This window comes from Conger conger, chromosome 8 (genome assembly GCF_963514075.1).
Source record: "Conger conger chromosome 8, fConCon1.1, whole genome shotgun sequence".
NCBI classification, from domain to species: domain Eukaryota; kingdom Metazoa; phylum Chordata; class Actinopteri; order Anguilliformes; family Congridae; genus Conger; species Conger conger.
In genome coordinates, this window is record NC_083767.1 from 54,400,464 (window position 1) to 54,427,963 (window position 27,500).

General features: G+C 47.9%; 2 protein-coding genes across 2 annotated transcripts in view; one reads left to right on the forward strand and one right to left on the reverse strand.

Moving 5' to 3' along the window:
* The window catches only part of cacna2d4a (calcium channel, voltage-dependent, alpha 2/delta subunit 4a), a 115,015-nt gene extending 94,020 nt beyond the window's left edge, over positions 1–20,995 (forward strand). The window contains exons 30-39 of the mRNA XM_061250703.1: positions 341–403; positions 10,087–10,157; positions 10,594–10,669; positions 11,861–11,913; positions 12,797–12,852; positions 13,765–13,785; positions 14,906–15,023; positions 17,845–17,965; positions 18,628–18,705; positions 19,368–20,995. Coding sequence (XP_061106687.1) covers positions 341–403; positions 10,087–10,157; positions 10,594–10,669; positions 11,861–11,913; positions 12,797–12,852; positions 13,765–13,785; positions 14,906–15,023; positions 17,845–17,965; positions 18,628–18,705; positions 19,368–19,463 — 753 coding nt within the window. The 3' untranslated portion in view covers positions 19,464–20,995. The remainder of the gene's footprint in view (positions 1–340; positions 404–10,086; positions 10,158–10,593; positions 10,670–11,860; positions 11,914–12,796; positions 12,853–13,764; positions 13,786–14,905; positions 15,024–17,844; positions 17,966–18,627; positions 18,706–19,367) is intronic.
* Positions 20,996–26,432: 5,437 nt separating this feature from the next.
* adipor2 (adiponectin receptor 2) overlaps positions 26,433–27,500 on the reverse strand; it is a 46,023-nt gene continuing 44,955 nt past the window's right edge. The window contains exon 8 of the mRNA XM_061252493.1: positions 26,433–27,500. This exon is cut by the window's right edge and continues 1,503 nt beyond it. The gene's annotated coding sequence lies outside the window, so the exon portion shown is untranslated.

A 27,500-nucleotide genomic window follows, 5' to 3' on the forward strand; every position in this document is an offset into this window, starting at 1 on the left:
TTTAGTCTCTCAATGGGAATGCGAACAGACATTTATCAGCTGAAATATGAAACCTCTTCTCAGAATCAAACTAAAAGAGCAGTCGTGTAATTTCAGGCCAGAAGGTTTAAATATTGCAATTATGAGTAATAGTTAACATTGTGCAAAGGCAATTATGGTAATATGTATTGCGTCTCTGGGTACTTTGCATTTAATTTAAGTGGAAGCAAAACTTTGGCTATGACGGCTGGGTAGGTTTCAAACTGCTGATCTACAGTATGAAGTGGAGCGTAACCAACTGGTCATAGCTACTGGAAGTGGGCGGATGCCAGGGTTCATGTCATTCCTCTTCTCTTTCCAGCTCATAAACTGCTACATCGTTGACAGCAATGCCTTCATCCTGATCACCAAGGACAAGAGAGATGTACGTATAAAACGGGAATCGTGTTCCTGCCAACTCCAAACAACCTCCCCCTCTGGCCGGTCTTCAGCACCGTCCTTAAGGGCTGATCGATCGACAAAAGCGTATCTCTTCCAGCGGGTTTTTTTACCTGCTAACTCTCAGAACCAATTGGGGGAAAAAACTGAAATAATTCCCTTGCTCCTAAAGAAAACACTCCAGCAAATATGTGGCCGACAGAATAACATAAAATCCGAGAGAAACAAATGCAGTGGTTTAATATTGGGGTGAAGGTATGTAGAGAAAGGTTCACGTATCTCACTATGGTCACACGAGCAAGGACATTGATCCGTCAGTCTATTGCATAATGGCAACGACTGTTGGGCGTCTTAGGCCGTGTCAGACCTCAGCCTGCGCTCCTTATCCTGTAGCCGAGGGTGACATCACAGGAGCCCGCGTGCTAGTGTCTAGGCTCGAGTGACATATGCGCTGGATACTGGACCTGAGAACGACACACACACACACGCGGGTGGGGATTGGATGTGGGAGGGGTTGAGGGGTTGAGGGGGTGAGGGGGGGTGGACGGTTGACACGGAGACAGGGGCGGCACTCTGGATATAGCCACCCATTCCAACATGAACAACATCTGCAGCGCTCGAGGGGTTTAAGAAACTTATAGGGCTTAATCCCCTGGAGAGCATCAGAGAGGACAGGGACTGAAAGTGTCAACAAACAGTGCGCGCCTGCGCACCGGCCCCAGGGGAACGGGGCTCTGTGTGCCTTTGGTTCTGGGCTCAGACCTTTGTTCTGGCACCGCTCTATATTGGGAGTCCATTGTTTCTGGGCACAGGTGCTTCTTACCCAAGGGCAGATGGCCCACGGCATGTCCAGACTAATGTCATCAACTGTTCAGCACTGTCCCTCGACTCCTGCTTTTTCATGTGTTGTGTTTGCTCCTTATGTGAACAATATGCATTTTGTTTGTTCATTTATTTGTATGTGTATCAGTTTATATCTGTATTTATTCATCAGTATATTTGTCTATCCACCTATTTCTGTTTCACGGTTTGCTCTGGCTTAGGGGGGGGGGGATGTTTTATGTTCTGGTCGCGCAGGTGAATGGTGAGCTCAGGGTTGGTTCAGCTCTTGGGTCGTGTATGAGGTAATGCAGGACGGGGGTGGGACTGGCCCCGGTGACTCACCGTGGCCCTGTATCTAAAGTAACCGTCCGTGTGCAATCCCGGCCAAAGGCCACACTCTACTGCCCGGGTCCTTATTGAACACGGAGAGGATTGTGGGATTGCGGGCCTGTTGTGGTGGGGGTTCACAGGGCCGGAGCTGAGCTGTCCGTCATCTACTTACGCCCCCCCGCCCCCCGCCCCATCCCCCCGCCCCATCCCCCAGCCCCATCTGCAGCGTTCCTCGGCTTTGGGAAAACAGCGCTCCGTAATCCGTCCGTGGCACAGTTACGGCCCCTGGAAGCGCATGGCACTGGGTTTAAATAGAGCACAGGGGATGGAGGAGGCAGCATACGGGCTGTTACACGTGTTACACTTCGCCGTGGGGGGGCGGGGGGGGGGGGGAGGGGGGTCTGAGCTCAGCGACACGGCCCCTCCAGACCGATCTGGGCGGAGGATGTGGGGGGCGCAGCTGCCCTCTATTTCTGCCCTGATCCCATTCGCTGTCCACCCCCCCCCAAACCGCTGCTCAAACCTCAGGGATTACCCAGCATCACTTGCAAAGACCCCAGAGTTGACGGGACGGGAGGTTGCATATGTGCCCGGGCCCCACTGAGGAGTTGCAGGGGACAGAATGTGATGTGTGCCACAGTGTAGGGGAAGTTACTCTGAAAATACAGTTAATTTTAGAGGGAAAGATAAGAGTCATTACAGTGACTGAACTAAAGCTACTTTCTAAAAGTAGTTAACTACACTGAAGCCACTTCATGAAAACACTAATTAGGTCACCTATGGGCCTTGACTGATGTTGGCTAATGCTACTTTTTAGGCTCTGACCCCTTTTAAATTAACTGGTCAAGCTGATTTAAATTTAAAGATGTTAAAGAGTTCAAGAGTCAATGTTCTTATTCCCGCGTTGGTCAGTTTTAATTACGAATAACCTAACATTAGCTAAACTAGACACACTTGCTAGTTTATGATTTCATTAATCCACAAACTCACCAAGCTAAATCAACCAGCTAATACCCAAAGCAGTCCATTCCTTTGCAACTGCACGCAGAATCATGTTCCCCAAATGACAGTTTCTTAAAATGCTAACCAATGGTGCCTTGCATCACTACATACTTAAGCAGCCTACAAACCTTATACTCCTCATCCATGGTGTGATTTATTCTTAGAGTATTTGGTGCACACTGATTTTACCCACAGAATTCTGGTTTTACCCACAGAATTCTGGTTTTACCCACAGATCTGTGGTTTTACCCACAGAATTGTGATTTTTCCCACAGATCTGTGATTTTACCCACAGAATTGTGAGTTTACCCACAGATCTGTGGTTTTCCCACAGAATTGTGATTTTACCCACAGATCTGTGGTTTTACCCACAGAATTGTGATTTTACCCACAGATCTGTGATTTTACCCACAGAATTGTGGTTTTACCCACAGATCTGTGATTTTACCCACAGAATTGTGGTTTTATCCAGATTTTTACCAGACCTGATTTTCATGACAACCGGCCATGAGAGTGCAGACAATGTTCCACATGCCAACTTGAGACAATTGTTCTGACCTAGATGCATATTAGTTTTTCGCATTTTAAATGAATTTTTTTTACGCTGATCTTGCATTTTCAGTTTCATGCAGGGGAAATGTAGATTTGTTCATGCCTGAAATATAAAGTTAAGTGGCACAGCAGGTACAAAATATAGAAAACTGTAGAAAACTGTGCTAAAAACAAATATATTCAGATTTATTTATTAACCAGATAGTGATGTTACTGTATGAATAAATCACTGTTAATGCGGCCCTGTTATGAGGGAAAGGGAAGGGAGCAGGTCAGAATAGGAGCTGATTAGAGGTGCAGGTATTCATAGTTAGCATATGCATGAGCTGTCTTAACCTCAGATGCTGTGTGCGTGGTGTATTTGGGACCGAGTGGCAGTCAGTGTTGTCATTGTTATCTCGTTATTGTTGTAATCCCAAATGCTTTCCTTCGGGGCAGGGGACAATGCATTACAGGGATCACTCAATATTTAGTCTTCAGAGCTGCTAACGTCCATTAGCCGACATGGAAAAAAATGAAGATGAATGAACGATTGGATATGGATCAGAACCGGTTTTCCTCACGCCTGATGGAATGGAGCGGACCGGACCGGACCTCCCCGCTGAACGTGCCTCTGGCGGCGGTGTGACTGGGTGTGTGGAGGTTATCTCCACCGGGTTATCGGCTTGGCAGGCGTCCATTAATTCTGCGATACGGCGGAATGAGCAGATCAGTCACTCCTGACAGGGAAGGACACGGAGTGGAGGCGCCGCCAGCTGACACTCCGTTTTTAAGGAACGTAGGACACCCTTCGCCCCGGGGGCGATGTTATCAGCGACGACCGGAGGCCGTCTCAGACATTCGACTCTGACCCAAAGTCAGTCGCACGTCCTCCTGAATGAGAAAACCAGTCTGGTGGACATAACTTTTCTGCCAGGGCGAGCGTACAAAAGCGAGTTAAATAATATGCTGAGTACAAGTGCGGCACGCAGGAGAGAGAGGGCTGGGGGGGGTCGGGGGTTCCGTGGGGAAAGAAAGAGCCAAACAAAGTCAAACCCCCATTTTCTGTCTGTGCTGGGGAGGCTGAAGGACAAGCTGGGATGGGGGGGGGGGGCAGTGGGAAGAGGAGGGGGCGAACCTGTCAGTAAACTAGGCCACTGCGCACAGTACTGACGGTACAGCTGCGGCTGTGTAACCTTCATCACCGTAGCACACCTCCGTCTCCGTCTGCATCTGCTCTAATCACGTCCACTCCCAGAGGAAACACTCACACCTACCCTCTTCACATCTGAACCCGCTGACATCCTCGTCTAAAAATACGCCTGGTCCCCCGGGACATCACCTACACCTAGACCTGGCCCTTAAAGACACTCGGCCCTCCTCCACCCTGGGGCGGGCCTTACGTGGGCTCTCTCTGCCAATCAAGACCCGCAGGCCTGCTGTCAGTCTTTAAGCGTTGGCTGGCAACCCTCCTCCGCGGTTGCTACTTCCTGCCCCCTTAGATTTAGGACTGCTCGTCTTCATAGCAGCTTTGAAACTCAGGTTTACAACTAAGCTGGAAAGACACTGCTTTATGCACTTACCTGTTTTATTGCTGTTTTATTGTGGCAGTAATTAGTATTAAGAACGTTGTGTTGTGTTTCTGCACTTAATATTTAATTTAATTTACCCCACATAAGTTCCGTCAGCTTTGCTCTGTGTCACTGTGGAATTTGAATGTAACCTTTTAATTTTCACTTTATTAGCTGCAAATGCCCCATAAACTGATTTAAAATGCATCTACCCTAATGAATTCCTGTAAATGTAATGTAATAGAAATCTAGGCTAGGCAACCCTGGCCCTGCACTTTTTCAGAGAATACCGTTCTATTTTCTTTCCATCCTAGCTATTAATTAGAGTATGAGCTATTAGCCTTAAAAACAGTGGTTATTATGTGCTGGACATAGTTAGAATTTCTCCATGCAGACCCAGGACAGAGCTCAGAGTCTTAAAGGTACGATAGGTAATATTTTTGTGTTAAAACATTGTTACAAGACCATTGTAAATCCCTTCCTATCATTGAAAAGGCTCACTGACATGTTGACTCACCCTCTGCCTGTGTTCATAGTCCTTAAATTCGGGTTTCAAAATATGTTGTTGACGGGCCAGCACTCTGTAGCAAAACATTGTATAACAATACAATAATTCAGGCTCATTGGTTGAAGATTGGTTCCAATTGCCAAAGCCAATGGCGTTTCAACGTCACTGCATTCACGGAGAAGGGGGAGGGATAAACAGTGTTGTGGATTGACGGTGTTTGTTACTGCTATTCCTCTCATTAGAAATCTGAAATTACCTATTGTACCTTTAATCTGTGTTTCAAAATACAGCGAATAGTTCTGCAACCGAGGATCACAGACCTACACCTTCAAAACCTTATTCCAATAACGTTACCTTCATTTCTATTCGTGATCATGCACTGCACATTAAATCTGTGGGAGTTTGACACAATACTTATGCATCTCTTTCTAGAATCAGTTGAAGCGAGCTGCCCTGCCCCTCAGACATCAGACTGCAAGCCAAAATTTTGACTGGGCTGCTGAAGTACCTTCAGAATTTCAGCACATCTTCTTAACTACGCCTCCGTTTGAATAATGCAGGTGGCGAGCAGAGAGACGTACTGTCAGACGGAAAAGTTGAAACATAAAAGTGTCCGTGAAGGACGGCAGTTTTGAAGCCACATTTTCCTTAGCCTCGTTCGGGAAGGGAAGATAACGCCCGGAGCTCAGGCCGCATCCCGCAAGAGAACGTATTCATTATCGCAAATTAAGCAGAGACACAGTAGCGACGCTCCCGGTCGCCGGGAGAGCCCTTTCCGAAGCGGCGGTGACGAGGAGGTTTTCCTCTCCCCTCCGGAGTCACGAGCAACACCTCAGACACGAGCACACAGAGGGCCAACAGCTGTCACATGATGCAGTCATAACTGTTCATTATTCTCAATGTTTTTCTCGTCAATTTACTCAGCTTCACTTTCGTTATCATCGTCTTTATGGTGATTATTAAATAATGAATCAGAATAGAAACAGAACTCGATGCAGGATGTAACATACGGAGGAGTAGGGTGACATAAAACAAGGGCCACTCTGTCTTAACAGCGCAGTTAGGAGGGCCGATTAGTTTTATCTCAGACGTCTGACATCACCGCTGTAAATCTCCGCGGAGTTTTACACCTCCTCCGGGGCTCCTGCGCGGCTCCTGCTCGCTCCTGCAGTGTTTAATGAGAGCGGTGTTAGTGCGAGCACGCTCGCTCGCTGGCTGCCTTTCTTTTGCACCTGTCGATGCTCAGGGACCGCCGTCTAATTCTGTGTCTAAGACGCTCCGTACGTCATCCCGAACGCACGCCGCGTCTCTCCGCCGCGCGTACGCGCCAAAGTCCCTGCCGCGTTCTCCGTGCGCTTGTGTTCTCCCGTCGCCCGCGGTAACCGTGTGCAAGAGGGGCCGCTGGAGGGTGTGCGAAAACAGCGATGACTCACACAGAAGAGACACGCAGAACGCGCAGCCTCTCCCAACCTGTGCCGCCTGCCCGGTCACAAGACTGCTTTCCCCTCACCTGATTGGCTGCCGTCCCGGCTCTCTCCGGTCCAGGTCGTCACCTGACCCGCTGGTGTGAGTCACGCTCCGGGACGACTGCTTCCTGTCACATGGAGCCGGTGCTCGCCAGTGCGGGAAAAGCTCGGACCGAGCGAAGGCTTCGGAGCTTAAAAAGAAAGATTGCGCGAGGCGCTGCGTAGGAAATGAGAATGAGGTTGCGGGAATCGGAGAGAAAGAGCGCCGCTCTTAACAGGGGCAGCCGCCGCCAGCAAAACTACAGAATGCAAAGGTGTGGGTGGATATCCTGGATGATTAAGGATCCTCCTTCAGAGCAGTGATGTAAAAAAAGTTGCAGAAGCGTCATGTCTGACAGGCCTTTGCGCAGCTGATGTGGAAGTGTCGAAAGGGGGAACTTGGCCCTGAACAGACGGCATTCTGCTTTCTGGTAACGAACATGAAAGAGCAAGCATCGAACTGATCCTCTTTAATGGTTCAGAAAATCCACTCAAGGACCGTCTGAAGGCTCTGCCGAATATTATATTCAAGCATAGCTGTCCATTCAGCTCTGCAAGTAATGACACAGCCGATAAGAAGGGAAGCGAATAAAATATGCTATATTGAGAGGGGGGGGGGGTTGGGGAGGTGGTAGGGCGAAAAGAAAGTGTGAGAGAGAGAGAAGGAGGGAGAGAACGACAGGGAGAAGTGTTCCTATCTGTCAGAGGCAGCATGACTGTGAGTAATGAGGCCGCTTTTCCTGCCAATACTAATCGGCCTGTGCGTTTGTGATGGAGCCGAGCGGCAGGAGTGGTCGCCGATAGAGACCCGGTGATTACCGGCCCGGTTCAGACATGGGACCGCACACAGGGAGAGACACTGTGGTTACCGGCCCGGTTCAGACATGGGACCACACATGGGGGAGACACGGTGATTACCGGCCCCGGTTCGGACATGCGACCGCGCGCTGGGGGAGACACGGTGATCACCGGCCCGGTTCAGACATGCGACCGCACGTGGGGGAGAGACATGGTGATTACCGGCCCCGGTTCGGACATGCGACCGCGCGCTGGGAGAGACACGGTGATTACCGGCCCCGGTTCAGACATGCGACCGCGCGCGGGGAGAGACACAGCGAGGGCGGCCGGCTCCTGCCTCTGATTGGGAATGATGATGCTGAATTAGGCGCTGATGTGGCCGTCGATACGCGCCTCGCTCCCGGGGCTGGAGACGGCGGAATGAGCGCATTAAGATGGACGCCCATGCCCCGCGTGCGCCCGCCGAGACAGAGCGCAGCCGCCCGGCGGGGTCCGGGGACGGGGGGTATGGCGCTGGGACGGGCGCCCTCGACGCTCCACACACGGTTATCGCCCGTAGAATACCAAACAGAACCTGCCGTTTCACCGCCGCTTTTCACTTCTGAGCAGAGCCTCGGTCATCTGACAGTCACTGGACTTGAAATGCCCAGGCCTTAGGAGATAGGGGAAGAAAGAGAGGGAAGGAGAGAAGAGGGGAAGGTAAAAGATGAAAGGCATTGTGACGATTAAAAAGTTCCTCGTTTAAAAGTTTGTGAAAAACAGGATGCCAAAAACAGTTGGTAACGTCCCAAATTGCCCTTCCATGTTTATTTCCTGAGCGTATTTCAAATCTTCGAGTTTATAGTTAAAAAAAAAAGGCTTAATTATGAAATTTTATATGGTTTAGAGCCTATATATAATATTGTAGACTGTATATGGGCCCTGTACATTGGGGGTGGGTGATGCAAGTTCGCTACCCACCATCACAAAATGGCGCCTCAAGAGTCACCTCCAAGGGCAGCTTAATGTAACCATTATTAACAACCAAGCCCAAGGTGAAGCTCAGTCTATCCTTTGAGATTGTGACCAACCTTTGCTTCCTGAATAATCTTTCCTTCTTTCTGGTGCCATGGTAAAGGGTGCCAAAGAGCAATGCAAACGGATTAAAGCGTTCATTCATTCCCCTGGCAATTAGTCTACTTAATAAGCAGTCACAAGCTATGGCATTTCCTTTGCACAGGAACTTTATGTCTATTTAATTTCAGTATATCATGGGTTTACGTATGTATGGGGTACACATTTGATTGCTTTTGAATGCATCTATTGTTATACGCGCGTGACTGAGGATGTATCTATCGTCGTACTGTCTTGATTTTTTTATCGCTGCCGCAAACAAATTGCCCCCTAGGGGATACGAATAAAGAGACAACCAAATTACACAGTGATGTTCATACACGGCAATAACACGTCACCACCTAAGAGGACATAGACTAAAGGAAAAAAACTAATTACAGCATTATAAGGGCCCTGAAAAGAAGAATGAAAAAAAGCATTAAAAGTTTACATTTGAAATGTAGATGTTTGAGTGAACGAGGGAGGGTGGACGTGAGACGTGTGTCAGTAAGGGAGAGAGGGAGAGAGGAGACAGAAGGGTGATGATGGAGCTGAAGGTGGATGGGTAGTGTGTGTAAGTAAGGGAGAGAGGGAGAGAGGAGACAGAAGGGTTGAGATGGAGCTGATGGGTAGCGTGTGTAAGTAAGGGAGAGAGGGAGAGAGGGAGAGAGGAGGTGGTGATGGAGCTGAAGGTGAATCGGTGGCGTGAGTAAGTAAGGGAGAGAGGAGACAGGAGGTGGTGATGGAGCTGATGGTGGATGGGTAGCGTGAGTAAGTAAGGGAGAGAGGGAGAGAGGAGACAGGAGGTGGTGATGGAGCTGAAGGTGAATCGGTGGCGTGAGTAAGTAAGGGAGAGAGGAGACAGGAGGTGGTGATGGAGCTGATGGTGGATGGGTAGTATGTGTAAGTAACAGGGAGAGAGGAGACAGGAGGTGGGGATGGAGCTGATGGGTGGCGTGAGTAAGTAAGGGAGAGAGGAGACAGGAGGTGGGGATGGAGCTGATGGGTAGCGTGAGTAAGTAAGGGAGAGAGGAGACAGGAGGTGGGGATGGAGCTGATGGGTAGCGTGAGTAACCCAGCACCGTGCAGCAGGGGAGAGGTGCTGAAGGAGGGGCCAGGCTCGGGCCACACACTGGGGATGAGGAGAAAACACGGAGGTCTGCACTCTCAGAAATAAAGTGACAGTGGAGGTACAGTTTGGTTCTTCAAGGATCGAATTTCCCAAATGTACCCTGACAGTACAGTGATGTTCTCTCTGGGTACAAATTTACTTTTTGCCAGCTAGGGGTACAATTTCATGTACTTAAAGGGTACCGCCCCAGTGACAAGCATTTGTACCTTTTTTAGGCCACTTTTCATACCTTTATTTCCGAGAGTGTGGAACCCCAGGGGGCTCGGCTGCAACAGCCTCCATTGGCCAAGTCGCTCAGGAGCTGCCTGCAAACTTCACGATGATGTCATCCCTAGTTCCAGGGCCGTCACATGACCTGCTCTGTCGTCGTCTGTGCAGGTGGGGAAGTTCCTGGGCGAGCTGGAGGGAGCCGTGATGACGCGTCTGCTCTCGATGGGCATGTTCAGAAGGTGAGAGCCACGCCCTAACGCCTCAGAGTTTGTGTGAAGAACAGTATAGTGTGAACCACAGTATAGATGCCTTGCAATGGTGGATCCACTGCCTACAGAAATAGCGCTGTCATTAATAATTCATTTTTACCAATGCCTGCTATTGAAAAATTGACATTCTTCAGCTCTGTCACTGGATGAGCATTTATTGCATCATCTATCACTGGAGATGCCAGGCACCTCAGAAGCCATGTGTTGTTTATGCATCTTTTGGGAGCTATTGCTCTGTTGAGTATCTCAGTGAATGAAAGCCATAATTCAGTTTGCGTCTGTGTTTTCTTTTGTGTGTGTGTGTGTGTGTGTGTGTGTGTGTGTGTGTGTGTCTGTGTGTCTGTGTGTCTGTGTGTCTGTGTGTGTGTGTGTGTGTGTGTACCTATTTCTGTGTGTCTTCCACCAGGATATCGCTGTACGATTACCAGGCCATGTGCAAGAACCCCAACTATCACGCCAATAGTGCTCGGCCCCTCCTCAGCGTACGTCTTTAATACCTCACCTGTTTACTCTTTAATACCTCACCTGTTTATTCTTTAATACCTCACCTGTTTACTCTTTAATGCCTCACCTGTTTACTCTTAAATATCTCACCTGTTTATTCTTTAATACCTCACCTGTTTACTCTTTAATTCCTCACCTGTTTATTCTTTAATACCTCACCTGTTTATTCTTTAATACCTCACCTGTTTACTCTTTAATTCCTCACCTTTTTACTCTTTAATACCTCACCTGTTTATTCTTAAATACCTCACCCGTTTACTCTTTAATACCTCACCTCTTTACTCTTTAATACCTCACCTGTTTACTCTTTAATTCCTCACCTCCTTACATTTTACATTTTTGTCATTTGGCAGACGCTTTTAATCCAAAGCGACTTACAAGTGCATAGGTTCTTCCACAAGTCAAAGCATCACATCCATAACTTGGAAAATACATAGGAAGTGCTGTTCTAAACATAGTCATCATAAGTGCAATTTTTTTTTTTTTTAGACAAGAGGCATAGGGATATCAGAAAGGGGGTCGGGGGAAATCAGGAGGGAGGGCTAAGGTAGACAACATATTAACTCTTTAATACTCTTTAACACCTCACCTCTATATTCACTCATTCACTGCCGTACCACTCGAAGGCAGCGTCGCACACACACACACACACACACACACATTCCTCCTGCGTGTGTCTGCGTTCCGGCGTTGTAAAGAAGGCATTATCGTAATTGCTGTTTGTGCACAGGTCATTACACCACTTATGGCGTCCGTAATTCTTAAGCTAAAGGCGGGGTGGATGGCGTGGCGGAGAGGTGGCATTTCTCTTCGCCGTTGTTGTCCCTGACGCGTCCCGGCGATGTGCCGATCGGTCAGTGGGCTCCGAGCCCCTCGATTGGCCACGCTAAATCTCCATCGCCCACACATTTATATTCATTAGCGGCACTCAGGTTCTGCCAGGCTGACCCAGCCTGAGGGCCCCTGAGGCCCACTGCAGTCCTGCTGAGACGATCACCCGCCACGGGCGTCAACAAAAGCACTCCGATTGGATGGCATGGCAGATTTTTTATTTTTATTCTTTTTATGTGCGTGCATTCACATTCTACAAACGCTGAAACCCCCCCTAAAGGATTTAAAGCTGATCGTTTTTCAGCGACTGAATATTCTCTGTTGTCTGTTCCCTGCAGCCCTTCTATGGCCTGGCGTCCGTTCTAAAATGGCTCCTGTCTCAGTTCCTGCTGTAAGTGTGGCACGCATCCCCTGGCTTTGAGGGCCAGTTTACTGAGGCTCAACCTATTAAGATGTTTATATTGGGGGGGGGGGGGGGGGCTTACTGTGGACATCCGAGAACAGCTGCACACCGTTTTAAAAAGTAAGAATGAAAAACACATTGTACAAGCAACAGCCTATCAGTCAGGCAGGCAAATGCAATTACCAGGAGGGTACAGTACATACACTTAGCTGTCCCTGCTATTTACTAGGCAAGGCTAGAAGACAACGTTCCACTGTCTGGTGCTAAATTCAGTCTGTGCCAGTGTGATTACGGCTAGCACTCTCTCCCCCGTAAGGCAGCACATAACCGGCTGTAGATTCTTTCAGGGGCTTTCAGTTGAGGTAACAGTGCAATTGTCCTCATCGTACTTCCTCTGGTTGTTTGCGCGTCTGCGCTGGCTGGACATGAACGTCCTCCCCCGGCTGTAGCTAATGCACAGCTCTGCCGAAGGACTGAAGAGGGAACAGAAGCTGTACTCCTGCGTGCCCTCCTGAACTAACAAGAAGACATAACAAAAAGCAATTGGGTAAACAAATGTTGTGAGGACAAATAAATAAAATGAAAAGCACTGTTAGAAGGCCAGAAAGGTCAAAAGGTTTTGGGTTTTTTTTCTGGTTCCACTCAATCCTATTTCACAGCTCATTTAGAGCTTGGCCCAGTACTGAAACAGCCGCTCCACTTCTGAACCAGAACCCAATTATTGCCGCCAGTCCTTCCAAACCCGAGCTGTGCTCCTTCCTCAGGACAGGGGGGGGGAAAGCTCCCCCGTCTTGCATGCAGGCACTGTGGGGGGGAAAGTTAATCGTTGTCACCGTGGTAATACTGTTTTCTCTCTCTCCTTGTTCACTAGCTTTTTGCTGGAGTTTAATGTGTGTGGGCTGTGGCACTCTGACCACCTTGCAGATGGTAAGTGGTGTGGCTGTCCCAGCCGTGAGGTGGGGCAGAGGGGATGGATAAAGCAGGATTTGTAGATTTGAATTAGGGTACCCATTTGTAGGGTAAATTCAGTTATTCATTCATACAATTTATGGACACTGCACACTAATCAACCAATCGACATCCATCAATTTTACATCCATGTTAAATGTGCCAGTGAGTGCATTTTCATATGTAGCCCCTGAGCATGTTAACATAACATATTCCATACACGACCATATGTCCATACATTAAATCATTTCAATGTCATGAAATATAAGATACCCAATTAGGTATCGTATACTGTGTGTAAGGATAGTGAGGATGTGAAGGTTGAGTATATACTCCATCCTTCACAGACAGAAATGCCTTAATGCCTTGTTAATGAGAGACATCAGAGGAGAAGGGCTCGACTGGTCAAAGCTGACAGGAAGGTGACTGTAATACAAATAACCACACATTACAGCAGTGGCATGCAGAAGAGCATCTCTGAACACACAATGCATCATTACTCTAAGTGGATAGGCTACAGTAGAAGTCTAAAAAAAATAAGTCTCATAAATACCTAATAAAGTGCTCACTGAGTATATAGTGTAGGACAACTTCATGACCTGCCCATGTCATTATAACCATCACTGCCATTACTGAAGGTCTTTGTCTCTCCCATGTGCTTTTTTTCATCATCATCATCATCATCATCATCATCATCATCATCATCATCGTCATCTTCGCATCATCTCCAACCGCCTGTCTGTCACGACAAACCGCCGCCACCATGTGCCTGCTTCCGTCCTCATGCCCCGCCCCCTCATCCACCCCTCATCACTGTGGCCCGTCCTCCAATCGCGTGCCTCACTCCGCCCCCCCATCCACCCCACTCCACTGTGGCCCCTCCCATTCCAGCAAAGGCTGTCTTCCATTCAAGTAAGTACCACCGCATGTCACTTCAGTTCATTCCAGTCCAGGAAATTCCTTCTGGGTGCCGACCGGCAATTCTATATGTGCGTCCGTGTGCGTGCCCGGTCCTTATCAAGAGTATCCGGTGTGCGGGCGTTAAAAACTTCTGAACGGCGCGTTTATGTGTGCTAAAGGTTATTTGGGTTATTTACGTCCGTGTCAAAAAACAAGTTATTATTAGCTTGGCCGACAGCGTGACCTCATAAAATAAGTGCATCTTCAGAAGGCTGCCTTGCCTTGCCTTGGCCCACTGGAGACCGGAATTGGCCATGGTGCCCGGCGTTAATCAGTGCCCCAGCGCCTCCTACCCTCCGTCTACACTTCCATCTACGGTCTTAGAATCACAGGCAAAGGAGGCCAGTGCCTCTTCCAGACAAGCAAGCGGAGCCATGGCCTGAGATTGCAGCCCAACCTGACAGTGATCCTGATCCGGGAGAACAGCAGCATCTGTGATCACCATTATCCAGACCTCTCTCCCCTTCCTTTTTCTGTCTCACTCCTCCTCATCTCTCTCTTTCCCTGCTCTCAGTTCTCTCCTGTCATCTCTCTTTATTCATTTCATCTATTTCTTCTCTTCGTTTCCTCTCCTCTCCCCCCAAACGTGCACGCACACACGGGCACCACACAGTCTTGATGCCACGGGCAACCCCAAGGGAAGCCAGAGTCTGTGAGCATCACTAATAGAACAATCTGCATAAACAATTGTCCTGCTTTCCAGAGCGGGCTTATGTAACACTGTGCATGTGCGTGTGTGTGTGTGTCTGTGTGAGAGAGAGAGACAGAGAAAGATATAGAGAGAAACTGAGAGAGAGAGAGAGAGAGAGAGAGAGAGAGAGAGAATGGAGAGTGGGCAGCCTGGAGACTCAGATTGATAAAAAAAGCAGGGGGACTCTCCTTCACATACAGTGTAGTATCAGAGGCTGGGAGGAGGGCGCAGAAGAGGACTGTGGGAATTAGCGCTGATGTAATCATCCGCATATGAGCTGTCCTGACGCGTTCTCGCTGTGTGCGTGTACACGCGTGTATGCACGTGTGTTTGTCGCTGGTGTGTTTGACGGTACCCCGGACGCTCTCTCTCCGCCCTCAGCTCACAAGCACAAGAAGGTGGAGATCATGCAGCCCTGTGACACGGAGTACCCCAGCTTCGTGCACGACCCCTCCATCAAGGAGACCAACAGCTACATCCAGTGCGCCCGCTGCCAGAAGTAAGAGCACTGTGTCACCGCCTCACCGCCTCACCGCCTCACCGTCTCACCTTACAGCAGCGGTGTCGGACTCCAGTCCTGGAGGGCCGCAGCGTCTGCTGGCTTTTTAGAGATACATTACAAGTCTTTCATTGGCTAAAGGGTCCGCACACCTTCTTCTCAAGGCCTTAATTGGCTGCTGATTGAAAGGAAACCACAAATACCTGCAGACACCGTGGCCCTCCAGGACTGGAGTTTGACACCCCCTGCCTTAGAGGGTCTCTGACAGTTTTCTTACCGTCCCATCGTCCCACATCAGCGCTGTGGCTTCACATTGAGTTCACACTGGGTTCTGTTCCCTTCTTCCCTAAAGCATGCCCTTTTCCTCAGCTCCCAAACCTTCCAACCTCGTTCAGCCCGTGTTTGTTTAAACATCCCTGCAGGCCTTGATTGTTTTCTCAGGCATTAACTTAATATTGGCTTGAAGCAGCATCTTAATTTCTGAAGGATTTTTCCCCCAACAGTTGCTGTAATGGGAGCCACAGACCCAGAAAGGGGAATATCCCTGCTGAGTAAGAGCATGTTCAACACAATGCCAGAGTGCTACTGCCATCTTGTGGTAGATAGTGTTAATCTATGGCACGGATTACACTCAAACACACGTGAATCTGCACACAATACACGATCACCTTTCCTGTCACGTTTGTGTGTGCCTGTGTGTGCATCCATGCACATTTTACATTTGAAAAATGGTTCCAGGCAAGGTCCTTATAAACACAATTATAGCAAAGACAATTTACTTTCCTTATGTCCTAGAGTTCTTGTATATTCAGGATAAAAATAAATATACCCAACTAATGTAGTGGAAAAACAACCTGGAAGACATGACCTATTGACCACACAGTTTTACCTGATGCCTCTAGGGGTCAGGATTTCAGAAGGTTTCAGGATCAGAGGAGATGCCTTGCTCTGAAGCTGGCTGCTCAGACCGGGAGACTGACCGCATAATCACATAATCAAATCCATAAAGTCTATTATCTTAATGTGAATCTCTGAGTGCATTCTATCAAGTTTGGGTAAAATAAGAAGCAATCATTCTAACAAGTTTGGGTAAAATAAGAAGCTTTCCCACTTACAAGCATTCCTGTGTTTCACCTACTCTCAGACGGCTGTGTGCTATAGAGCATCAGAGTGTGGTTTAAACTCATTTTTACTGATTAGATTCTTAAACCAGTACAGTATCTCCTGTATTGAGTGTTATAAAGATTGAGTGGTAAGAACATCGTGCCTGACTGCTTTCAGACAGCTTCAGACACCCTCACATCCCCGTAGAGATAATGTGGTAACTGTAGACCGTGTGGAACACAAAGAGGGAACCGTCGGAAATGTGCTATAGTGGTTCCAGGGAAACAATGTCTGAGTCTGAACACAAGCCTTCCCTCAGTTGTCCTTGGCTGCCCGTTGGTCCAAACCCCAACTCGGCTTTGAGCATTCCGAGCTGCAAACACCCCCACCTCCCCAAACTCTCTGTTCCTCCAGTTTCATTTCTCATTCTGCTGTTTTCCCCTCTTCCTCTCCTCACACCCTCCTCCCCCCTGTGGCAAAGGACAGCGAACGTGCTCCGGTGAAATCGCGAGGCTCCACTGGAGCACGCAGAGGGAAATAGAGTGTGGGAGGAGGCAGGTCTTCCAGAGTGTGGGTCTGGTGGTGGTGGTGGGTCTGATGGTGTGGTTTCCACAACCGAGGATGTTCCGGGCAGACCCGGCCCGGCCCGGGAGTCTCACCACCTCTCCGCTGGAGTAAACAGAGACAATCCTTCTCCTGCTTTTCTCCTCCTTCATCCCTTCTTCCTGCTGGTGGTGTTTGTTGCCGTGCGCTTTTTGCTTCCTGTATTCCGTCCCGTGATGGCGATGGGATGCCAGGGGTGTCGAATGCTCCCCAGCTGTCAGGTTAAGAAAACAAGCAGACTGGCACCATCCTGCCTCACCCGCACCCACACTGGCAGCGAGAGAAGGGGCTTCTGCTCGATTTGTTTTCTTTGGCCCCTGATCACACCATCATATTGATTAAATAATAGCGATGGATTTCTCTGGGAAGGTCAGCCAGAGGAACTTCTCTGTACCCGCTGTTCAGCCAGACCTCCGAAACACAAACACGGGACCACACGGGTCAGAGCCAGTCAAATTCAGTGCTGAAGGCCGTTGGTTTTGACCCATGATTCAAACTCAACATCCACATCCTGTAACTACTGAGGTCAAGACTCTGGCTGAAGTCAAGGTGATGACCTTCAGCTCAGTGGAGTGTGGCACTGCATAAACAAGCCCACAGGAAAGCCATTTGGTTGGCATTTCTGCTAATGCTCAAGCTGACCTCAAGCCCAATATCATGAATATACTCTGGGAACAATGTATGCAGCAGCAGAGGGAAGGGAAGAAGATCACAATATTTTGCTACTGTACTTGGGGTCAATGGCACACATGTTTGCAGGACACACACAGGATAATGCCCAGCACACAAGATGAGCTTGAATTCTCTTCAACATAACTTTCAATTCTCATTGGTCCACATCTGCACTGACCAGCCAATGAAAAGCATCGGTTATCTGAAGACACCTCACACACATCACATCACCAGCTAGCCAATCAGTGTCAACGAGAGAGCCGTGTCAGAGCTGCTGTTTGAATTGCAGTTTTTCTTAAAACCGTTTTGTCCTTACAGAACTACCTTTTTACTCCGGGTTGAATGGAGCAGTCAGACTGGCAGGAGACAGGGTGCCCAGAGTTTGAGTGGGAGGTTGTTGTGTGCGGTTTGTCGTTAAGCGTCGCTGTCCTGTGTGTTCCAGAATGTTTGTGCTGCAGCAGATCGCCAACAGCAACCTGATAATGGTGGTGATCCAGTCCGACTGTGACTGCACCCGGAAGTACGCTCCCATCACCCTGGAGCCAAAGGAGGTCAAATATATCCTTCTGTGGCACAGACGTGCATATATATAACTACAGGAGAGCATGCCAGGCTAAGCTTCTGAGGCTTGGTACGCCTGTACCGCACATATTGAGGGCAAAACATTGCAGCTCCCGTTAAAGTGAATGAGTACATCAGACTTTTGAAGGCAAAATTAAACTCCCCTGATAGTATTTTGAAACTGGGTTAATGATTCTTACATTTCATATGAAAAGCAGATTGTGAAAATATGTAACATGTACATTTTAATAAATATTTCCCCCCAGAAACTTCAGAACCACACCGATGGTTTCACTAAAAGCGCTACACATTATGAGGTTTCCTCCTTTGAATTCGATGGGCAGAAAGCTCTTTTGCCCTCAACATACGCACAACATTCCCGTTAATTCCTGGGCTTGACTGCCAGGCCCCTCCTTCTCTCTCCACTTCCTGTGTACAGGTACGCTCCAGGAGCACAGAGACATCACACAAACACACTGTCTCTCACTGTTTATACCTTCTTCTTCTTCTTCTTATTTTTTATTTTCCCCCCCCGTCTGTGTTGTTGTTTTCACACTCTGCACCCTGGAGTAAAATGACAGAAATCATGACTGGTGGTGTTGTTGATGTGTTTTCCACGCCGTGACTCACTCTGTTATCAGTCCTTAATCCCTGGGCACACAACGCCTCGGTGAAGTGTGACAGGATGCGGTCGCAGAAGATCCGCCGGAGACCCGCCTCCTGCCACGCCTTCCACCCCGAGGTCAGCCCCCCTGCCGACTGCCGATTGGCCGTCTCGCTCAGCCAATGATCTTTAAACTAAAACATTAACAAAATAATTTTAGGGCAGATTCACACACATAGCAAGAGCAAACAGAAGGTAAGCACACGTATATTCAGGGCCTGTCGGGCGGGCTAGTTATGGATCTCAGCACAGTGAGGTATCAGCCTGGTGTCAATTCTGACAACTTCAGTGGCAACCATGTTAAAAAAAACCGTGATTAATCATGAATGAGGACTTTATATTTTATTTAGATCTCTCTCACAGGCCTTGCTCTCATTCCTTTCCCATTCCCATTCAAAGTTTGTTTTTACTGATTAACTTTAATACTAAAGAGACACAGTCTGGACAACAGCAAATTAATGTTTACCGTGCAGCTGAGCGAAATATAACTGTGGGAGGGTTTCATAACCTTGTTGAAGATATTTGTGGATTGAAGATGACATATCGTCCTCATATCATGTGTCATGCAGCACTGAGACCTCTGTGTATCATTCAGTAATGGAATACAATGTAACACATATTCTGGATGCTGTTGCACATTGCCCTTGGAATAAAACCATAGGGGGGGGTTCTCATAACACTGTGATGCTCTGTGATGCTCACGTGCGTTCGGGGTATTCATCTGCTGCTCTTCGTTGTAGGAAAATGCCAAAGATTGCGGAGGAGCTTCGGATATTTCCCTGTCCGTGACTCTATTCCTGGCCTCCCTGGCCACTTCCGCGTTGGTCCTGCGGTGACGGACAGGCCCAGGCTCCGCCTCCCCGGAGTCACTGGACTCGCGGTGCCCGAAACGTCCTGCACCGGGCATGCGGGCTGCCGAAATGTTCCTGTAATCTGTAGCTTTTGAGCCGAGAAGAATGCCCACCAGCACCTGTGACTCCTGAGGGAAGATGCACCAGCAACACTCTGGGAAGGGACTGTGCTTGGGTCTACACCAGAGTGCAAAAACAAAAGGGCTTTTCAACAGTGTCTTAAAATGCCATTTTCCCTCTCTCTCATTCTCAAAGTCGCTCAGAGGAAAAATCGGACATGTGTTTAAACAATGGACGAGACACCTGCAAGTATAAACGCTGACCGTTGTGGAGAAGAAAAATCGCATATCAGTCAGTCGGCGTTGCATAAATAGGTATCCAATTCATGCATGTGTGTTGGAAGCATTAGCCATAGGCATGTGACTTTTTCAAGACATGTTCTGCAGAAGCGCTGGAGCCGAGAGAGCTGGAATATGTCTTCGTCTCCAATCGGCTGCAGGGATCCTGCCCTCTGCTGGACATTGCGTCTCAGTGCAGCGCCAATGTCCGACGATGTCAGAGCATTGGAACGGAGACCCACACTGAGCAAGATCTGAATCTCAAGAAGATTTAAAAATATTTATTCTATGCACAGGTCACACACACACACACACACACACACACACACACACACACACTCAAGAACACATGAGAGGTGTATTTGTATATCTGCATGTTTGTCAGTAATATAAGAATAGGAAGTCCTGCTGTTGGTTTGTGAGCAGATTGCAGGCTCCATGCACACAACAGCTGCACACGAGATTGTTGACACACCTTCAGCCTTAGAGTGGAGAAGGTCGGGAGAACAGGGTTTGATCTCATGCAAAAGCCCCGAAAAAGGTGCTCCTCGCTGTCTGCAGTTTTCAATGGTTATGCAATGGTTTGTTTAATTTAATTTTGTAGGCAGACGTACATTATTCATTCATAGGGGTTAAAGGTGTCCATATGTATGAGGTCTGGGCTTAGAGAAATGCTCAGAATGAATTAGCTAAATCCATAGACCCTCGGGTTTGTTTTAGGGCATGGGGTAAATAGAACATAGTCGGCCTCCGGCAATGTTTGTCACTTTCAAAAGGGGTCGTTTTAGGGAAGAAGACAGTATTGGAATGTGCTCCTCTGATTATAAGCACTGTAATCAAAATGGTGGAGAGGTACTCTGCACAGCAAATGACAAAGACATGAACTGTGTAAAAATTTGAGCAAATATTATATCACATACTATTCTAGAAGTCCAATAAATAAAGGCCTCAGCAACACTCAGCACCACACTGCACACAATGCCACACCAAGTCCCACGTAGTAATGTAGAGACAGACGGCTCCTTTTGTTTCACCAGATACAGCTGAGACGCTAGACCATTCCTCTTTCCGTCTTTAGCTCACTTTAGCCATGTGTATGCGTACAGACGTGTGTTGCAGTTCTGTGCTCTGTCAGTAGGTGTGAAAGCGAAGGACGTGATGGGTTTGAGCTACATTAGAGTTGCTGAAAGGGGTGGGGTGGGGTGGGTGGGGGGGGGCAGTCAAAAGCCTAGCAGCTGGGCCTGGGGTGGGGGCGGGGGGGGGGGGGGGGCATTTTCACACCCGGCAGACAGTAGCAGACTGAACCTTCTTGCAAAAAGAAACATTTTTAGTAGGATCATTTACATGATTTACATTTTAAAGACCACACGCCGTCTGCTGCAAAAGTACAGTACATGAAAAGTGAAGGGTGCTTTAGGAATTATTCAAATGAAAATGTAAATAAATGTTGAATAAATAAATGACAGTAAAATGAATTTAAAAAAAGAGCTGAAATTATTTTGTTGCTATTGTGACATAAAATCCCTGCAATGGGGTTTTATTAGTCATGACATGAGCAAAGTTATTGGATGTGTTGCATTGAGAATATAGCCGATACATTATTACTGACTTCAACATGGATCTGAGCTCTCTAGTGGTAAACTGTAAAACACTTCCCTATGTCAATGTCTATAATGGAAACCAATAGAAAAGGTGAAGACCAACTGAGAGATTATGTGCAATATAGCAATATACTACTTTTATTATTTCCAACTTGTTAACTTTGCAATCATTGTATTGTTGGTGCTGTGGTTGTTAGTGGCTAGTGGTAATGAAAGCAATGCGTTTCTGCGACATCTCCAAGAATTGCGGTTTGCTTGCATATAACCATCTTTCCGCAAGCCACGACTCCAAATGGCACTTAGGCAAGCATCCATCCATCCATCCATTATCTGAACCCGCTTATCCTGAACAGGGTCACAGGGGGGCTGGAGCCTATCCCAGCATACATTGGGCGAAAGGCAGGAATACACCCTGGACAGGTCGCCAGTCCATTGCAGGGCACACACACCATTCACTCACACACTCAAACACTCAAACACTCATACCTATGGACAATTTAGACTCTCCAATCAGCCTAACATGCATGTCTTTGGACTGTGGGAGGAAACCGGAGTGCCCGGAGGAAACCCACGCAAACACAGGGAGAACATGCAAACTCCGCACAGAGAGGCCCTGGCCAACAGGGATTTGAACCCAGGACCTCCTTGCTGTGGGGCGGCAGTGCTACCCACTGCACCATCCGTGCCGCCCAGTTAGGTAAGCAATAGCCTAAAAATACTGCTCTCCAGTAGGTGTGAGACTGACGTGGGGTGCACGTGTGATATTCGGCAGAGTCCTGGGGCCCCAGCGTTTCTCTTATCTCTCTTATCTAATGTCTTAAAATTAAGCGCAAGGCAACTATAAGCTAATTAGCACTGTGCCTCCATTCTGAAAATACTGAGAAAATAATATTGATCTTTTTCAGTGCATGAACAAAAACAGAACTGTACAGTACAGCAACACTTGGAAATGAAGAAACAACAGTCATTTATTTTTTTAGATATGACTTTTAACTATTGGGGTTCTGGGACTGACTGTGTCACGGATAAGAAGGTTTCAGGCTAAAGAGCACAGTTATCTATGGAACTAAAAACATTTAATCTTGTTCCCAAAAAGTCAATTGCTTTGTATACGCCATCAATATTAATAACGAAAATAGATATTTCCTGTCTTTGCAGCTCCTTCTAAGCTCCTAAAACACAAAATGCTCATTAAGGAAGGAGCCAAGGACAAATGTAATATAGAACAATGTATATGACAAATGATTTGGATTATACGATCACCCTATTAAGTGGATAGAATTGTAGCTAGCTGTTATTTGCTGTTATAACTTAAGCTGGCTAGCAGGGGAAGCTAGGGGAGCTTAGACAAACCTACTGTAGAAGGACAGGGGGAATGATAGCTTTATAAACGCGCATTTGTAAAGCATATAGTGAATGCACTAAACTTAAATTCAGATATTAAATGTCCCAACCATCTAAATATATAAGAACTGGAGACAGCTTCCCCTCCCAGTCCCATGGATTCCTATGGGAGCAGCTCAGCGGAAGGAGAAGCAGATTCATGGAGGCGGCCATTTTTGACGATGGGGTTTTTTGGCACTGGAGCATGTGCACTGGGTACCCATACGGGAAGTAATGAATAGGAACCCTGGTGTATAATCCAGCTATGCCAGCTTGACCAGCTTGGAAATTGAGCTGGTCAAGATGGTCATAAGCTATTGAGGTCTAGCTGCATATGAGCTGGTCATAAGATGGTCTAGCTGGGTATCAGCCAGGTGGTAGCTTTTCTGGGCTGGTACAGTAGCTGGTCGACCAGCTACCAGCTGTTTCAAAATCTAGCTTGAGCTGTTTGTTTGTTTTTTTCAACAGGGAATGAAAATAATCGTATATATTTTCTCAGTCTCTGGAGAGTAATAAGTTCAGTGTGAAGTTTTTTCATTTAAAACTACTGTTCAAAATAGTATATATGTTCCAGGGTAAAGTTGCAGATTTGAATGGACTTCAATGGGAAATTTGCTCCCCTGGGCTCAACCATAGCCAAATGTCCCAAATTCAAAATGTTGCTATTTAACCTGAAACATTAGTCACTACAAAACTTACTTTCAGTTCTCCAGCCTAAGCATGTCCTGATAATACTAACGCTTTGCCTCAGAATGAAGCCAGTGAAGTACTCACATAACCGGGCAGGAATGAGCCACAGCAACGGATGTGGGAGAGGGAGAGGGAGAGGGAGAGGGAGAGGGAGAGGGAGAGGGAGAAAATGGCGGCGGTGAAGAGCAGCAGCAGTCAGGCTCGGGGCCAGCTGAGCAGGTGATCTCAGAAGTCCGTTTGAAGGACTATTTTACAATATCTGCTCTCTGTTGTCCTCAGCCTTTGGTATACTTTTGCAAGCTAAGTTAAGTTATTTAAAAAATGACAGGGCCTCTTTTTTGGACTACAACTGGCAACTATTGTATAAAAACTAAAAATGCTACACAATTATTTAACACGGGCCAATAATACCTTAGGTTTCCAAATTATTATAATAATAATAATAATAATAATAATAATAATCATAATCCCTCGCATTTATATAGCACTTTTCAGCAATGAGGGGGAAACTCGCCTCGACCATCACAAAAGCATAGCACCCACCCAGGTGATGCACGGCAGCCATTTTGTGCCAGGACGCTCACCACACACCAGCTGAGGTGTTGAGGGAGAGAACAAGAGCCCAGCTCTTGAGCTGTGACACCCTGGAGCTCTCCCGTGGGTTAATCCTAATAAAGGGCTGCGTTTATAATGCGACCTTCATGCTCTGCATCGGGGGCATTCACCTGCGTACGGCGCAGGTGCTCATTTCCGCCGCTTCCCCGAAAATTGCGAGCGGGAGACCTGCCACATGCTCCCCCCCCCGTTCGGGAAACCTGCCAGGATCCCGGGCTCAGCCGGAAACACGGTCGGTACAGTGACGAATACACACACGTCTTCCCACTTAATCCCGTCATTGACAAGGGGCTCACCACCTCTGCCCTGCACTGAGGGGATTACGTTGCATGGTATAATCAATTCCCAGAAAAGCCCGGATAGATATAGCACACAACAGCGAAGCCTTGGCTGTGGACAGCATCCTATAGTGTAACATTACACGACTGGTAAAGATTAGTTCGTGCAGGAGAGGGGCGGGAGGGCCAAAGGCTCGTGCTTGGAGCAGTCGGAGGTTATCGCCCCCTAAGCCTCCTCTGGGACCCCAGCTGTCAGAAGGCACTCTCTGGCAGGCCGGGGGGGTCCCTGCGGTGTTCGGAGTGGAAGCGAAAAAGGGCTGAAGTGCCGACCGTTGGCTGCACTCCGAGTTCTTGGCAGCCGGGCTTGGTGCTGTGGGCCGGGCAGACTCTATGTTCCAGCCCGGCCCACAGCCCCGAGAGGGGTCAGCGGACAACAGTGACTGACGGGAACGCTGAACAGGAAGAGGAATTGGCAGAGCCTCACAGCTCAACATTCTTTAATCCCAAAATATTCCACCCACTCACCAAAAATTCCCCACAGCCCAATGGGTGCATTACAATGCTTGTTATTCATGACACTAACTTATATCAAAATATACACATTTAGGAATAAGTATAGTCTTTATTTTTCTGCGCTCTTAAATGCCAAACCTAAAGCAGTGGCAACAGCACCCTCTAGAGAGCACAATGATTACTGCAACAGTAGGCGTGCATGCCAACCAGGAGGGGCTCAACATGAGCTTCAAAGTAGTCTATTGTTGAGATTTGACTGTAAAGGGAGTGGTTTTATGTAAGAATAATCCATTGGGACCTTTACGTGCTTCTTATTAAAAATTCAAATTACTGCAGAGGCACCTGGTGAAAGTACTTAATAAAGATGTAGGTTATACTTCAGATCATTTTCCTTGAAAGACTCATAATATATGACACGGGGGAAGCCGCTGTAAGCGAACACAAATCTTTGCACCGTCAGCATTTTCATTAGAGGGCCACAGTGAGAGGGAGTAAATGTGGCAGGAGACCCTTAGCGAGCAACAAACCCAGTGAGTGATTATGGGCATCAATTTGGACAGAATTTCTCCCATCAATCAATCTCCTGACCCCAGACAGGCCCCTGAGGGCCCGTGTGTCCCTGAGTGAGATGGATGGGGTGTGAACGGTTTGGGAGAAAGGCAGGCTCTTTGTCCCGGGAGCTGGTAAACAGAAAGGGTGTGTGGGTTCACCCCTCAGCAGGCCTGGACAGCTCCCGGGAGAGAAGGGTTGAACAGAGACACGTTTTCACTGCAGAATAAAAAAAACACTCTTTCTCTCATCCATCCGCGATATTATCAGACACTCCGATGATGCGTGACTACCACACACACACACACACACACACACACCCCATTACTATAGCGATAAATCCAACCGGGTACACAAAGGCCGAACACCCAGCAGATTAATCTGCAAAATGCACAGCCTCCCAACAAGTAGCAACCTGTGACGTTCCTGGACAGAGGTGTGTGCTGAATGAATGTGCATATCTCAGGAAAGGCTGGGAGCTCGGAGTATCTGCCCCAGCTTGGCGGATGCTTGGATGCTGGATTAAAGGTGCCCCCAGGCCGCTCGTGCTCCTCCTGGGAGCTTTGTGTGCGGGACCCAGAAGTGCTGCCGCCAGCATCCTGCCTGAACCCATCTGCCGTTTCAGACCTGGGCAGAGCGACAGCCCAATCAAAGGCAACTTTTATTACGTTCATTTAGCAGAAACGTCAGAAGAGAGGGTCCCGTAGGGCACTTTTCAGGTTTCACAAGGTCCCCTCCTGCCTTGCCAGGACAAAATGGGTTGAAACAAAATATTAATACATTATGCTATGTGGTTACATTGTAACGATTGCTTTTCAAAGCCTTTTCCCGATTGTAGTGCATTACCACCATCCGCCATCAGGTGGCAGCAGAGGCACAATAAATTAGGAGCCACTGGACTGAACCGTGTCCTTCCTCAGTACAGCACGTTCTTACATCCACTTCTCAGTTTTCCCAGACACGGAAATAAAGACCGAACAAAACATATTGATTCAAAAAACTTTTTTTTATTAGAACAATACAGCAGATATAAAGATCCTATCGCAATCACACACCCTTTCAGAAGTATACGTGTGCTTCCACAACAAACGTTACGCACTCTGCAAAAAAGAAAAAAAATATATATTTAAAAAAAACAGCAGTTCGTTTTCTTTAAATGCTTCAGTTATTCGAAATTTTCACAATGAAACAAGGCCTCAACTTTGGAAGATGGAAAGTAGAATGCAGAGCACCCCTAATCAGGTAAAGGACAAACGGGAGAAAAGAAAGGAGAACGTGAAGCTAACACTGCCCCCTGCAGGCCGTGACGGCCTGCCCGGGTTCCACAGGGTTTCTCACCCTCAAGCTTATAGAACCACAAATGTCCCCTTTCAGTTTCAGTTTTAAAGTGGAGGAGAAACAAACCCCAGGGTAGTTGAGATTCAGAAACCCCCAAGTACAAATTGTCTGCATTGCCTGACCCCCCAAACCCCCAACCACCAACACCCTTATAAATTCATTAGAGACACTCAGTTTGTTACCAGATGGAACCCTCTCCATACAATCTGGAGTTAAGGTCACAACCTGCACTTGTCGACCGGATGAGAAATACACACTTTCTCTGTGTACGTGTGACGGAGGATACAGCCGGACCTGGACGAAACGGGACCATGCACAGAGAGAGCTCCTCGGATGTGTGTGCAACAACCCTCCTGCCCGTCTTTCACCGACTGCTCCTCCCAGAAACCAGACTATAGACCGTGGACTACAGCCGTTACTCCCCTCCCGTCTTAACACTGGAAATGAATTATGACAGCGATGAAACAGAACGCGGTGTTAAATCGAGTTAAATTCCGCGCGCTCTCCGTTGCTCAGCGTGTTAGCGTTAGCCTGTGACCCCCCCCCCCCCCCCCCCCCCAGCAGGCGGCCTAGCGAACCCCAGGCCTGGCAACAACACCAGGCACTCTATCGGGCGGCTGACGCAGGGGTGGGTAAGACTCGGCGTGCAGGAGATGAGGAATGGAGATGGGGAACACAGAAAGGCTGGTGTGCGCACGCTCAGAGAGTGAGCGCAGG